We start from the raw sequence: 13,164 nt of genomic DNA on the forward strand, positions 1-13,164 counted from the left end.
TATGTAATTCAGAGAATCAGTGAATTAAAATCCACTGTTTTCATCAGAATAACGCTCTCCCATCAACCAAGCCTCTCACAGAGCCCATGATATGGTCTAAGGAGAAAGTTGGTAGGAAGGTAGAGACTGTTTTCCTACATAATCTTTTCATAGGTTTAACTTCAGAAGACCACAGGATGATCTGAAAATTTACTGGCTCTTAAGATTCTCCATAGCCTGCCTCTTGAATAAACCTTGTTAAATTTACCTGCCTCCGAACAAGGCAGTATATCAAAAGATTCTTCTTAAGTAGCTTTCCCCAAAAAGTGTTCTGTGGAACACCAGTCCAGAGAGGTGCTCCTGGAACCAAGAACTCCCTGAGAAGCTCTGCATACTGTATCCCCCTGCTGGATATTAGTAATTCAGATTATTCTATCAAAAGATGCAAGAAGTCCACCTGTATACTTTGTTTAACTTTACAAGGTCAATAGGGAGGGTGGGAGGGAGGGAGACGCAAGAGGGAGGAGATATGGGGATATATGTGTATGTATGACTGATTCCCTTTGTTATAAGGCAGAAGGTAACACACCATTTAAAGCAATTATACTCCAATGAAAAGGTTAATAAATAAATAAATAAGTTGAATCCAAGAGGTTCAAGTTATGACAGTGATGGGCATGGAGCTCATACGCCTGGGTCCTCCATCTAGGAAGGAATTGTCTATCCAGCTGCTGGGCCTACTGTCAGGAGAAAAGCTTTAGCTATCAGTCCCTGGGATTGCCTCAGCTGCAGAGAATGGTCTCACCTAAGGAAACCTATGTTAGGGTAGCTTAAATCTAACGACCAAAGAAGATGAGAGTATAGCTGTCTGGCCATTTTAGCGAAACAGGAAAACTCTAGGCCGTATTTAGCTCCAGAGTTCTCTGTCAGGTCAGCCAACTTTTCCTGCTACCCCATCTTGCTTTGCTTTCATACCCTCCCTTCCATATCGGTAGATTCCAGGAGCTCTCCTCAATAAACATCCTGCACACTAAAAAAAGAAAAGAAAATTAAATGTAGGATTGTGTGAGATTTTAACAATAAAGTTAAGATGGAAGTAGGGTCTCTCCAATACTGTAAATAAATTTGATGTATAAGTATTCATGTTACTCTGTTGAGTCTTTTCAGACTTCCCCTATAATTATGTATTTATACAAATGACTAATATCAACCCAGATGAGCCTACACCTAGGCAATCTCGATATAGGTACTCTGATCTTCACTTAACAAAGACTACTAAGAAACCCAAAAGCCTGGTAAAGAGTGAGACCCCACTTCAAACAGAACTTAGGAAGCCATGTCAAGGTATAATGACTTTGAACTTATTAACCTGTGTTGTGCAGGTAATTTAACTCACCCTGCTCAAGTTGCTCAATGGACCAGCAGCCTCAGTATCACCTGGGAGCTTGTTAGAAATGCAGAATCTTGGGGCTCACCCCAGATCTACTTAATCAGATTCTGCATTTTAACAAGACCCCCCAGATCGTTTATATGCTCAATAAAGTTTGAGAAGCACCGTAGAGCACAACAGATCTAGAACCACAGGCCTTAAGATTGTGCAATGATCGTTTCCAGAATATAAAACAACTATGTATGAAATGTTTAAAGGGGGAAAAAAAAGATGGAATTACAAAAATGAGCAGGCAAACTTTTAAAGAAGCAAATAGAACTTCTGGAATGGAAAAAATACAATTGTTTAAAAATACTCAATAAACTGCCATAAAACAAATTAAACACAAGAATCTATCGTTTGTTGCTTCAGCTGACTCTTACGCATGGTAGTTTCTTCCTTTCCTATGTGTGACTTTTGACTGTAAGCACCTATTTGATTGATTTTAAAAATCTGGGCCTGCACTGGGGTTCTTTCCTCTGCAGAGGTTTGCATTTATTTCTGCCAGGAGTCCAGAGGTTCTACTAGTGTGGTCCCACTCCAGCTCTCATCCAGGTTCCCTGGCTTAATCCAGCAGTCTCAGGTTTACATCACTTCTCCACCTTCTCACTGACTTCTCACTGAGTCTAGTCTCCTGGCACCACTGATGTTGGCAGCTGCCCCCAAGGGAACTGCACCCTCTGTAAGCACCCACCATTTTGGTTTCAGCTACTGGTTTGTTAGTTGTTTCATTTTCCTCTCTTGGGGATATGACATAAAATAAGTTTTTTCAAAATATATCATCTAGTTCTTTCGTAGTAGAAACAAATTATCTAGTTCACCATACTGTGGAAAGCAGGCTCTACTAAAGCTCTTTGTCATTTATTAGCTATTAGGTTAAATCACACACCAGTATGGCTGAACCGGTCTAGCAGCTCTTAGACACAAACTATGCTCTGGCATGGACACTGGGGACCACAGAGATCTGATAGAAAGGTACTACAAAGACAGAGACCCATGTTAATCACTATCTTTTTGCCAATATCCTGTTCTAGGCATTATTTATTTGCAGAGAAGCCAAAATCTGGATATGGCTTTTCAGCTATTTCTAACTGAATCAAATATAAACTGACACCTTTCCTGAAAATATGTCAGATAAAATGAAAAGAAAAGCCTTACCTTCTGAATAGCTTTGGACTTAATTAAAGACACCCCTTTACTTCATGTACATGATAGATGAATATTTACACACACACACACACACACACACACACTCCTATAAGATAATAGAAGGTGACACCATCGTTCTCCATTTTATTAAGGATAAAAGCTTTGGGATTTAGAATTGGAGTTAATGTGTGTCCACTAAAGCTGGCTCTTGTCAAGTTCCTTAACATTATCCCCAAGTCTTGGTCATGCTAACTCTGGGGTTGAGGAATGCTCTGGTGGAACCTATCTCTAGCAGAGTTCTGACCCACTGAATGGTCCTTCTTGGGGGAGGGAGTGTAGGGCAGGATAGTGGTTTCCATGGCAACCCTTGACTTACACAGCATCCAGCTTTGTCCCATTGAAAGCATGTCCTTGGACTGAAGTAAAGCCATTGTTGTATAGTTTCCTATAATCAACAGAGAGAGGAGAAATCAGTGACCTATAAGAGGTAGTGCTGGCTCTTCTCTGAGGGTTGCTCTTTATTTCTTCAGTGCCAGAGATGTGCATGAAGGTTCTTAGGCCCTACAAGAAAACTTTACAGTATGTCTTATTTGGGACATGGAATAGTGTTTTCCAGTTTGAATCCCCATTCTCCAGACTTAGCTCCTAGAGCTTTAAGCTGTTTCCCAGAAGTAGATTCACTTTAATGAGCAAAGATTTGCAATCATTAAGGATTTTTAAAAAAATGTTTTACATATACTCAAAAAACTGGGGTTTCAGGAAATAGTTAACCCAATGTCAATAATGGAGGAATAAGTGCAGTTTCTCAAGATGAGCACTTTAAAAGACATTATTCATCTGAATGCATAGGTTTTATATTTTTCTCTTTAAAATGTTGTTTCACATTTATAGTCATATTTTTAATCCTCAGGGTGTATCATACATTAAATGCTTAATTAAATGGTTGAGGACTGAATCAAATTGAACTTCAAAAACAAATCTAAGAAAATAGATAGACCATGGCCTTTTGGGGAAGTTTTAATGTTTTAACTTGTTGCTATGTTTCTGCAACTAATTAATTCATACAGCGATTCCAAGGGCTGGACTGAAGCATTATCTCCTCTATTTCCTAGTCAGGTTATTGAGATATGGAGGTTATTTGCCAAAGCCACACTGATGCACAGCTGTCGGGAATCAGGATTTCTGAACTCAAAAGCAATTCTTCCCACCCACCAAAAGGACACATCCTTTCTGCTGGAAAAGGAGCTCCAGCCATGGGAACTCTGGTCTACACAGGGGTGCATGGGGGTTCCTGGGGGCTACTGGCATGGGATAAGAGAAGGCTGCCATGTCCACAATCAGGCACAGTGAGTGGCGATTGTAGGGGAACTCTGAAAACTACTGCAGTGCCTCCTGTGAACTCTGGTAACACAGTAAGAAGCATACAGGAGACTCCAAACTTGGAATTAGACCTGGCTCTGTCACTTCATAGTAGGTGACCCTGAGAACTTCTCAACCTCAATTATCCGCAGTTTTCCTTGTCTGTAAAACTATGATAAAATAATACCTAATCAAAAGGTTACTGGCAGGATAAAACAGCTATACATTTAACAAGTAAGGTGTGAACACTTATGAGACGACCATGTTAAAATGAATACCTTGCAAACTTGGATTTATCGTATGTAGTTGTGAAGAACTAAGAGGCAATCCTTGTTTGCTTTTTGTTTTGTTTAAAATAATTACACAATGAGTTTACTTCCTGCTACTAAGGTGTCCTGGGGGAGGACTGCAATGCACCGGGACGCTAAGCACAGAGGCTGAGAAAGCTCTATAGGTAAGTTAATTTTTTCTGAACTAGAGTTCATTAATGAAGATGTGAGAATTGTACATTTGGCATTTCTATTTTCCCAAACTTTGCTGAGAGGCCTGGACAATAAAAATGTTCTTTGTTGGAATTACATTTCAAAGATTAAATAAAACTCTTATTGGACAAGTAGGTCTCAGAAAGGGAAAATAGTGAAGAAAGAAAAACATAGTAGGAAAGAAAGAACAAAGGGTTGCAAACTTTGATTGAAACTCTATCCTACCAGGAATATGGGTACAAAGTTTGCTACTGGACACATACCCTTTCACGTTTATAGTTTTTTGAGCATGAGCTTTAAAGAAGCCAGGACTTTTGCAGGTATGTAGAAATAATCATCTGAAAAGATAATGGACAAGCTATGCCATCCCCACCTCTAGGTTTCAGGAAAGTTAAGGTTCCCTCATTCAGAGGTTTATCAGATGCCTACTGGGCCCCATGCTGGGTGTGAGACAAACAGCAGCTTTCACTTGAGAGGGCTGCTTGGGATACGGGTCCTTAGAAAAAGATGTCAAAATGTGGAGGTAACATCCTGCAAAGAAATTGAGACTGGTGTTTATATACAATGAGTGGGCACAATGGAAGGCTTTACGGAAGAGGTAAATGGCCTTGAGGTCTGGGGACTGAGCAGGCTAAACCCCAGTCTTTGCTGTGCTGTCAAATGAAATGGTGGCTGGGGAGTCTCTTGTCTTATCAAGAGAGCTCTCCCCATTTTTCGAGAAGGATGAATTGAAATGCTCCACTGTGGATAGAGTCCCAGAGGTTGAGATACCTTCACAGGGTCAAGACTGCTTGACTTGGAACGCTTGGAAACTGCCTCTTCAAAGGGTCGTGTGGAGGCCTGGATCAATTTTGCTGGGGCCTAATTCAATCAGGTTTGCATACGATGAAGAACCCTTGGACTGTAGTGTGACTGGAGAAAGGGAGCTGGGTGACAATCTGGGCAAAACCCCCACCAGGCCTGAACCTGGGCAGTGGTACTGAAACTAGAGAGACAGGATCTTTTGGACGTAGTCCCAACTCTACTTTGTAGCTAATTCGATGAGAGAGGGGAATTTTTACTGGCTTGGAGAATTAACTTATCTTTTGTACCTCTATTAGATCTCCTTCATTAGAACATTTTGTGAATTTCCCTGATCTAGCATTTCTTTTGAACAACTAAAGAGCAGAACCCATTCAAACTCTGGCAAAGTGATGATGTAGAGCAGAACTATGTTTTCTATTCAATATCCCTTCATAGGAACTTAATAATAGTTTGTGACAACACAGTTGAAGTATGAGTGCAGAGTATGAAAAGCCCTTAGCATCACCATTTTCTAGCTCAGTGACCTTGGGAAAGTCACTTAGATTTGCTTTAACCCCAGGTTCTTCCTCTGTTCAATGGGGATACTAGAACCCAGACTATTATAAGGCCTGCAGGCCAAATCTGGCCCACTGGCTGTTTTTGTAAATAAAATTTTGTTGGAACATAGCTATGCTCATTAGTTTATATATTGTGGATGGCTGCTTTTGCCCTGAAATAGCAGAGCTGAACAGTTGCCACAAAGGCCATGTGGTCTGTAAAATCTGAATGGTGCTTTACAGATAAAGTGTGCTGACCACTTCTGTAAGGGAATACTCTCTCGTCTTGTTACCTAAACCACTTCGTCACCTGTAGAGCACCACACCATGAGTCACTACTCTTATTTAACTATGTGAAACCCTCGGTAGACCATAGAGCACATACTATATGGTAGCACGGTTCTTGGATGGCCTGTGGAAATTGTACAGCGGCCCAAATAAATATTTCATTGTTGGCAGGAGTGGAACTGGCAGTACTCACAGTGTCAAGGTTTCATTGCACAGGCCCTGAAAAGCATTCGCAGGGATCGAAGTCATGTAGGGGTTGTCTGTAATTTCACTGCAGGGGAGGAACAAAAACACCTGGTGAAAAAAGTGCTTTCTGGGCTTCCCTGGTGTCTCAGCGGTTAAGAATCTGCCTGCCGTTGCAGGGGACACGGGTTCAAGCCCTGGTCTGGGAAGATCCCATATGCCGCGGAGCAACTAAGCCCATGCGCCACAACTGCTGAGCCTGCGCTCTAGAGCCCGTGAGCCACAACTACTGAAGCCCACATGCCTAGAGCCTATGCTCCGCAACAAGAGAAGCCACCACAATGAGAAGCCCGCGCACCGCAATGAAGAGTAGCCCCCGCTCGCCACAACTAGAGAGCCCGTGTGCAGCAACAAAGACCCAATGCAGCCAAAAATAAATTTAAAAAAAAAATGCTTTCCTTCTGGAGCTGGGCTCTTGCTGCACATATGCCCTTAAATAAATAACCTGACACAATTCAGTTTTATCTTATTTCTTTTTAGGTGTCATTGACATTTCTTAGCTGTTGGTGGCTCAGAGGTCCGGTGAGGTGGTGAGAGCTGTCCTAGGTGGACATATACTCAGAGCCCCACATGTGCAGTGAGCAAGTGAGCTTTGGGTGTGGGCTGAGGTTCCTGACAAATCCTCATGTGCAAGGGGAGCAGGTGGGTCTCAGAGATTTCTCATGAATCTCTGACTAATACTTTGTCCAGAGCAACTCATTTTCTCAGCGTGTGGAACCCCTAAAAAGGGTTGCTAGAATGGGATCAATTGATTTCATTTCATGAGTATTACTGAAGTGCCCTCCACTTGCAAGACATATACTCCTAGAGGACATTTCTATGCCAGTCTAGTTGCTGGAAGACGGCCTGTATTTTGAACTGAGCTCTTCTGCAGCAAAGAAGCATGGGCATTTTTTCTAACAAAATCCCAAGAGTTTGGATCCTATCATTCTACATTTTGCTGATTCTGTAGTTCAAACTCAGTCTGTAATTCTCTCTGCATATGTCCTTTCACTTCTAAACAACTAGTAAGATACTTAACTGTGTCACAGGTTTTGGAAAAGAGCACCATGACCCCAATCAGAAGTCACAGGAAGTAGTTTGAGCACCACTCACAACTGCTCCTTGGGACTCTCCTCAGACAAAATCCCTTAGGTTTTCTATTCCTCCGTTTCCTCATTTGTTTAGTGGAAAAATTGTTACTTCTTTTTATGTCTCGTAAGATGGTCGAGAGGAGCAAATATGATAACACATGGGAGAGTGAAAAGCTATGAAAAACTATGTGAAAAATAGAGTATCATCATTATCATCAAATTCCTTCTATTCAAACAATCCCAGCAGCAAAAATATGCCATAGTTTCTCTCATTAAAAACAAAAAAACAAAAAACCCTTTTCTCCGTATTCAATATGCTCCAACTACTGAGGCATTTTCTGCTTCTTTTTTGTAGTAAAACTTCCCTAAAGAGTTTGTTATGGTCACTCTCTCTAATTCCCCCTTCTGGTTCGTTCTTGAGCCCACTCCAACCAGACTTCTACACCCCCAGAACCCCAGTGGAAGCGTTCTCTTCGGAATCACCGATGCCCCGTGTTACTAAACCCAATGGCCATTTCTCAGTCCTTGCCTTACTTCATCCATCAGTGCATTTGTCACAGCTGATCACTGCTTCTTCCTTGAAACAACTGCTTCACTTGGTTTCAACCAACCCCTCTGGCTGCAGCCCAGTTCTTGTCAGTGGCAAGTAAAATATTGCCAAATATTGCATATGTGCACACTTACAGTATGAAGAATACATCAGTGGAATAAACTTTGGTCAGGTCTGGGAATACTCTAAGTCCAGTGTTGAAAATGCCACTAAAGTACATGAAAAAGAAGAACAAAAGAACAGAAATAAGGTAAGAAAATCAACACATAAGAAGTAGAATAATGTAATAGCTAAAAGTATGTGCTCTGAAGTCAGACTAGGATCAAATCCTAAGTCCTTCACCAATTATCTGAGAGACCATGGCAAGTTCTAATCCTTGGATGAAATGATGCTCCCTGAAGGTACAAGAATCTAACCCAGTCCACCAGTGTCAATACATCTTTTCTGTTTAGAAGCATCTGGGGATTGTTTGAACCAAGTGGGATTCCTAGAAATAGGAATTCAGATTTCTTTTCGTGTGTGTGTGTGTATGTGTGTGTGTGTGTGTGTGTGTGATTTCCTTGTTTTAACTGGAGGACGTTATGTGTGTGTTGGGGGGAAGGGAGGGTAGAATAAGGAGAGGATGGGACAGGAAGATAATATAATTACCCAACTCCAAGCCAGGCTTCTTCTTTCAAACTCTACATTATATTGTGTTCATTATTTTACCTAGAATGGTATTCCCATGGCAGTCACTTGAGAATACCATGGCAGCAGTACCATAAAAATATGTCCAGATAAGGGAGGAAATCAGTCAAAGACAATATCTTCACTTTCCAAAGCTGTGTCATCAGGGCAAAATGTCAAGATTAAAACGTGCATTGACAGCATGAATACAAAAACTCTCAAACTCTGGATGCCTCTCAGACTTAGTTGGTTTAACATTTCTTGCAGCTACTAGAACATAGGTAGTGGATTTAGTGATTTTTTTGAGATCTTCAGTATGACATGGTGAGAACTTGTAACTACCAGTAAATCTTTAAAGAAAGTCGTTCAGTAGAGAAAATTCTAGTCCCATTGCTCTACCATCTAAGGCAAATTCTGACCTGACTCCTTCTAGAAGGGAAGACATATGATTTGAAGAGGAAGAAGAGCCTGAGGTCTCAAGAAAGCAAATGGGACATTCTAAATAACAAAGGAGAGATGTAAGATTCCATGAGGTATATTTGAAGAACAGTAAAAAAATCTAGTTCAATTGCAACAGCTGTTCATGTGGAAGAGTACGGTGGGGAGAGCCAGAGTTAAGTGGGGACCATATCAAAAAGGGCTGGAAATGCCATATTAGGGACTTGGACCAAGACCTGTCTATTCTTTAAAACCCTGAACAAGTCCATCTCCTTCTGGATGTCTCCTCTAATTACCTGCACCCCCAGATAATGTATGTACCTCTTATTTGTCACTTACCATTGTTCTCCTAGGGGAGGAACTTCTCAATCCCATATATAATATCTTCTTTAACTAGATTGTAAGTTTCTTGAAGGCAAGGACAATGTTTTTTTATCCTACATGTTCCCCACTGAGCCTTGCACATAGCAGGGGACCATTATATCAAAGAGTTACTGATGGATTGGAACTCAAAGTCCACACAGGAGCAATTGCCTTGTGCTGTAAGTTTTTATTACTCCCCAGATACCCTTTCAGCCACATATCTCATCCATATCCTCTTCTGTTCTCCTGGCATCTCCCACTCCTACCTCTTCAATACTGAACTATTTTTCATTCCCCAAACAAGGCATGTGGTTCCACACCTTTGTATCTTTATCATGCTATCCCATCCACTTGTATTTCTCTTCTACCCCTCCCCCTCCTTTTCCTGTATAAACTCTATTCATCCTTAAAGACTAATTTCATAAAATACATTTGGATATATACTTTTATTTAAAATCCCTAGATGGAAATGAACTAATATGTTAATAGTGATTATTTCTGAGTATTGGGATTGAGGTTGGCTTTTTTTCTTCATAACGTTTTGTGTTCTAATTTTTTACAATGCATGTGAGCAAGGAAGAAGGGAAGAAAGGAAGGTACCCAGAAGACCTGAGGCCATACACACACATCCACTGAACACACTTCCTTGAGTACCTAGGCAGTAGGCACTAAGCAGTAAAGATACAACAAAGAACAAAAATGTTGTGGTCCCTGCTCTCATTGAGGTTACAGTTAGCTCACAAGGTGTCACCAAAGCAAAGCAGTAAGTGCTGTCCCTTCCATTTTTGTCCCCCTAGCTCTAAGAGATGAGGTTTTACCCTTTTTTGTTTTCTGTTTGTTTTTGTGTAACAGTCACTCTAATATTGTGATACCCATTTCCTAACAAAATTGACCAGTGGGCTTTCACAGGTTTTTGTTTTGTTTTGTTATATTCATTTAAAGACCATATATACATGATGGCATTTTCTCCCTCATGTCTCTTGGGGCAGGTCTCTCGTCCCAGCATTATGTGTTGACTTTTGAATAGGTTTTTAAAATGTGGATCATTTCACCTGTTACCTTGCCTCATGGGAAAAGGTGGGGAGTAAGTCACAGGATGTGATTTGCTCCAGGCCACACACCACTAAAATGGCCCACATCATCCTAGGGATATTCCTACATTATAATTCTCTTAAAAAAAAAAAAAGGTAGGAAGGGACAGGAGTTAATACTTACAGGAACTTTAGAAGGGGGAGCTCTTTCAGGGCGCCGCGGTCTATGTAAGTTAAGCTTCTGGTATTCCGAATCTCTCTGTAAAAGTACAGGAAACATATTCACTGTAATATATCCCTTTCTGTTCTTATGAAAGATAAAACAACATAAATCAGGTTTAGCAAATGTTCCTGAGAGGAATACACATTTACATGGTGCCCCAGGGACTTCTTCTCCCAGGAGCCAGTCCCATCCACAACAAGCTACTTTTTTTTTTTTTGCTGTACGCGGGCCTCTCACTGTTGTGGCCTCTCCCATTGAGGAGCACAGGCTCCGGACGCACAGGCTCAGCAGCCATGGCCCACAGGCCCAGCCGCTCCACGGCATGTGGGATCTTCCCGGACCGGGGCACGAACCCGTGTCCCCTGCATCGGCAGGTGGACTCCCAACCACTGCACCACCAGGGAAGCCCACAAGCTACTTTTTGGCTCCTTTCAGGGACACAATGACTGTTCAGCTCTCATCACTGGCTTAGTTTCAATCCATTTAAATTTTGGGGTGACCTTTCTCATCTACAGTCTCAGAGCCTTTTTTCCTTTTAGATTTGAATAGAAAAGAAAAATCTCTCCAATGGTTTGTTGAGGGAAGATATCTTTATTAACAACAGCAAGTAACCTGGCCCTGGAGTGGGGGTCTGAGTGGATTATATAATGGATTACAGCAAGAAAATAAGGTCAGTGAGGCTCCTCTGTCAACTGCTATTTCAGAGGCAGTAGAGGTAGTGAGTATTAAGAGTTCACTTGGGTTTATTTTTCTATATCAGTAATTGAAAACTCTTGAGCACATGTGATAATATCATATATGTCTATAACTTATCTACTTAGGTTTATATACATGCTAATCAAATGCACAGTTAGCATTAATGAAATTAGTGCCTGTTTAGAAATGGACTCTCATTGGTAGAATTAAATGTATTCAACATGTGTAGATTGGTTAAAAGAGTTTAAAGGCATATGTGAAGAGGGTAGGAAAACTTAGTAAGACTTATAGTCTATCCCCTTCTGAATGGCACCTAAGGCTTGATTCCTAAAGGAACCTGCACCTAGGGGTTGCTGGTAACAACTAGAAGGCTTAGAATCTGGCCTCTGGGATTTTTTAAACAGTTTTACTGAATGAGAATTTCCATTAACTTCATGCGTTGTGATTAGATACAAGTAGATGATGTTTAGTAAACTTACAGAATTGTAAAATCAATTATCATCACAATCCAGTTTTAGAACATTTCTATCAATGACAAAAAATAATCATATGCACATTTGCAATTAATTCCCACGCCCTGCCTCTTGCCTAGGAACCACTGATCTCCTTTCTACCTCTAAATTTGCCTTATGTGGACAGTTCATATAAATGGAATCATAAATATGTAGTCTTGTGCGTCTGGCTTCTTTCACTTAACAGAGTGTTTGTGAAGTTCATCCACGTGTAGCATATATCAGTAGTTTGCTCCCTTTTATTACTGAAGAGTTGGATGGACCTGAGATCAAATCTTGGCTCTGCCACTTCTGGCTACATGACCTTGGACAAGTTACTTGACCTCTTTGAGCCATAGTTTCCTCATCTGTAAAATAGGGACAATAATAGTGCCTCTTTCATAAGACTCTTATGAGGGTCAAATAATGTCTATAACGGGTTTGACGTGCGTCTTAGCTTATGGTGAAGGCTTTATAGGTGATAGTTTTATTATTGTTATTCTCCTGAGTGGAATGAAAGCTGGAACAGACATTGGAGACTTGGGGTTGGAGGTAATGCAATGTTTGCAAAAATTTAAAAACATAAACCAAACGAACAAAAAACCCCCACTAGGTTTTGCATTTGACAAAGGACAGTGGATATGAAACAGACCTTGGAAAAGAGAGAGTGGCATTAACTCTGAGAACAGAAACCATCTCCCACTTCCCCCACCTCAGCTCACTGTCTATTATTAGCATAACCTTCCTGGTCCCTTGTCTTCATTAGCATAACTTTTGCCCAGGAAAATAACTTTATTATTAATTTTGGGAACTTCTTGAAAGACTCATCAAAGATTCAACAGTTTATATCCCAAAACTCTTAGAAATCCTCACTTCAAAATCTTTGCCTTGTTGTGTCCACTAATCCTAAACTATCATATCACGATCTTTATCCAACCAAGACCCTGCATAGAAAGACCCACTTTAAACTAGATGGTTTAAATTTTGCTCTGGCTTGAAACTAAAAGCCCTGCATCCCTGAAACTCCCTCTATCCTGGGTAAACTAGGACCATTGGCTACCCCACTGCACACTCTTATAGCAATCCCACCTTGCCCCTCTAAGACTATCAGACTCTGTTGAGATGCTCTGTGTGGTGAGCAGTAAGCTCCTTGCCAGAGCTTTCCATTTGGAGAGGATGGTTCAAACGTCTGTCAATCAAACGTAAACTAGTTAGAAGAGTTTGACAACTGAGTGTGGTTTGCAGTCTGGAAAATTGCTCCATGAGTGACTATTGTTGAACAAGTGAACTTGAGTGAGCAGCCCAAGAGAATGTCACAATAAAAGAGTGTAGCCTGGCTGAATCAACTTTAGGGATAGAGAATG

The 13,164-nt window shown here is 41.0% G+C and overlaps 1 protein-coding gene across 1 annotated transcript in view; it reads right to left on the reverse strand.

Annotated features, from left to right (window-relative positions):
- TSHR (thyroid stimulating hormone receptor) overlaps positions 1–13,164 on the reverse strand; it is a 163,474-nt gene that overhangs the window by 38,041 nt on the left and 112,269 nt on the right. The window contains exons 5-8 of the mRNA XM_060003364.1: positions 10,575–10,649; positions 8,027–8,101; positions 6,220–6,297; positions 2,934–3,002 (exon numbers count right to left, since the gene is read on the reverse strand). Of these exons, the coding sequence (XP_059859347.1) occupies positions 2,934–3,002; positions 6,220–6,297; positions 8,027–8,101; positions 10,575–10,649 (297 nt within the window). The remainder of the gene's footprint in view (positions 1–2,933; positions 3,003–6,219; positions 6,298–8,026; positions 8,102–10,574; positions 10,650–13,164) is intronic.

This window comes from Delphinus delphis, chromosome 2 (assembly GCF_949987515.2).
Source record: "Delphinus delphis chromosome 2, mDelDel1.2, whole genome shotgun sequence".
Lineage (NCBI taxonomy): Eukaryota > Metazoa > Chordata > Mammalia > Artiodactyla > Delphinidae > Delphinus > Delphinus delphis.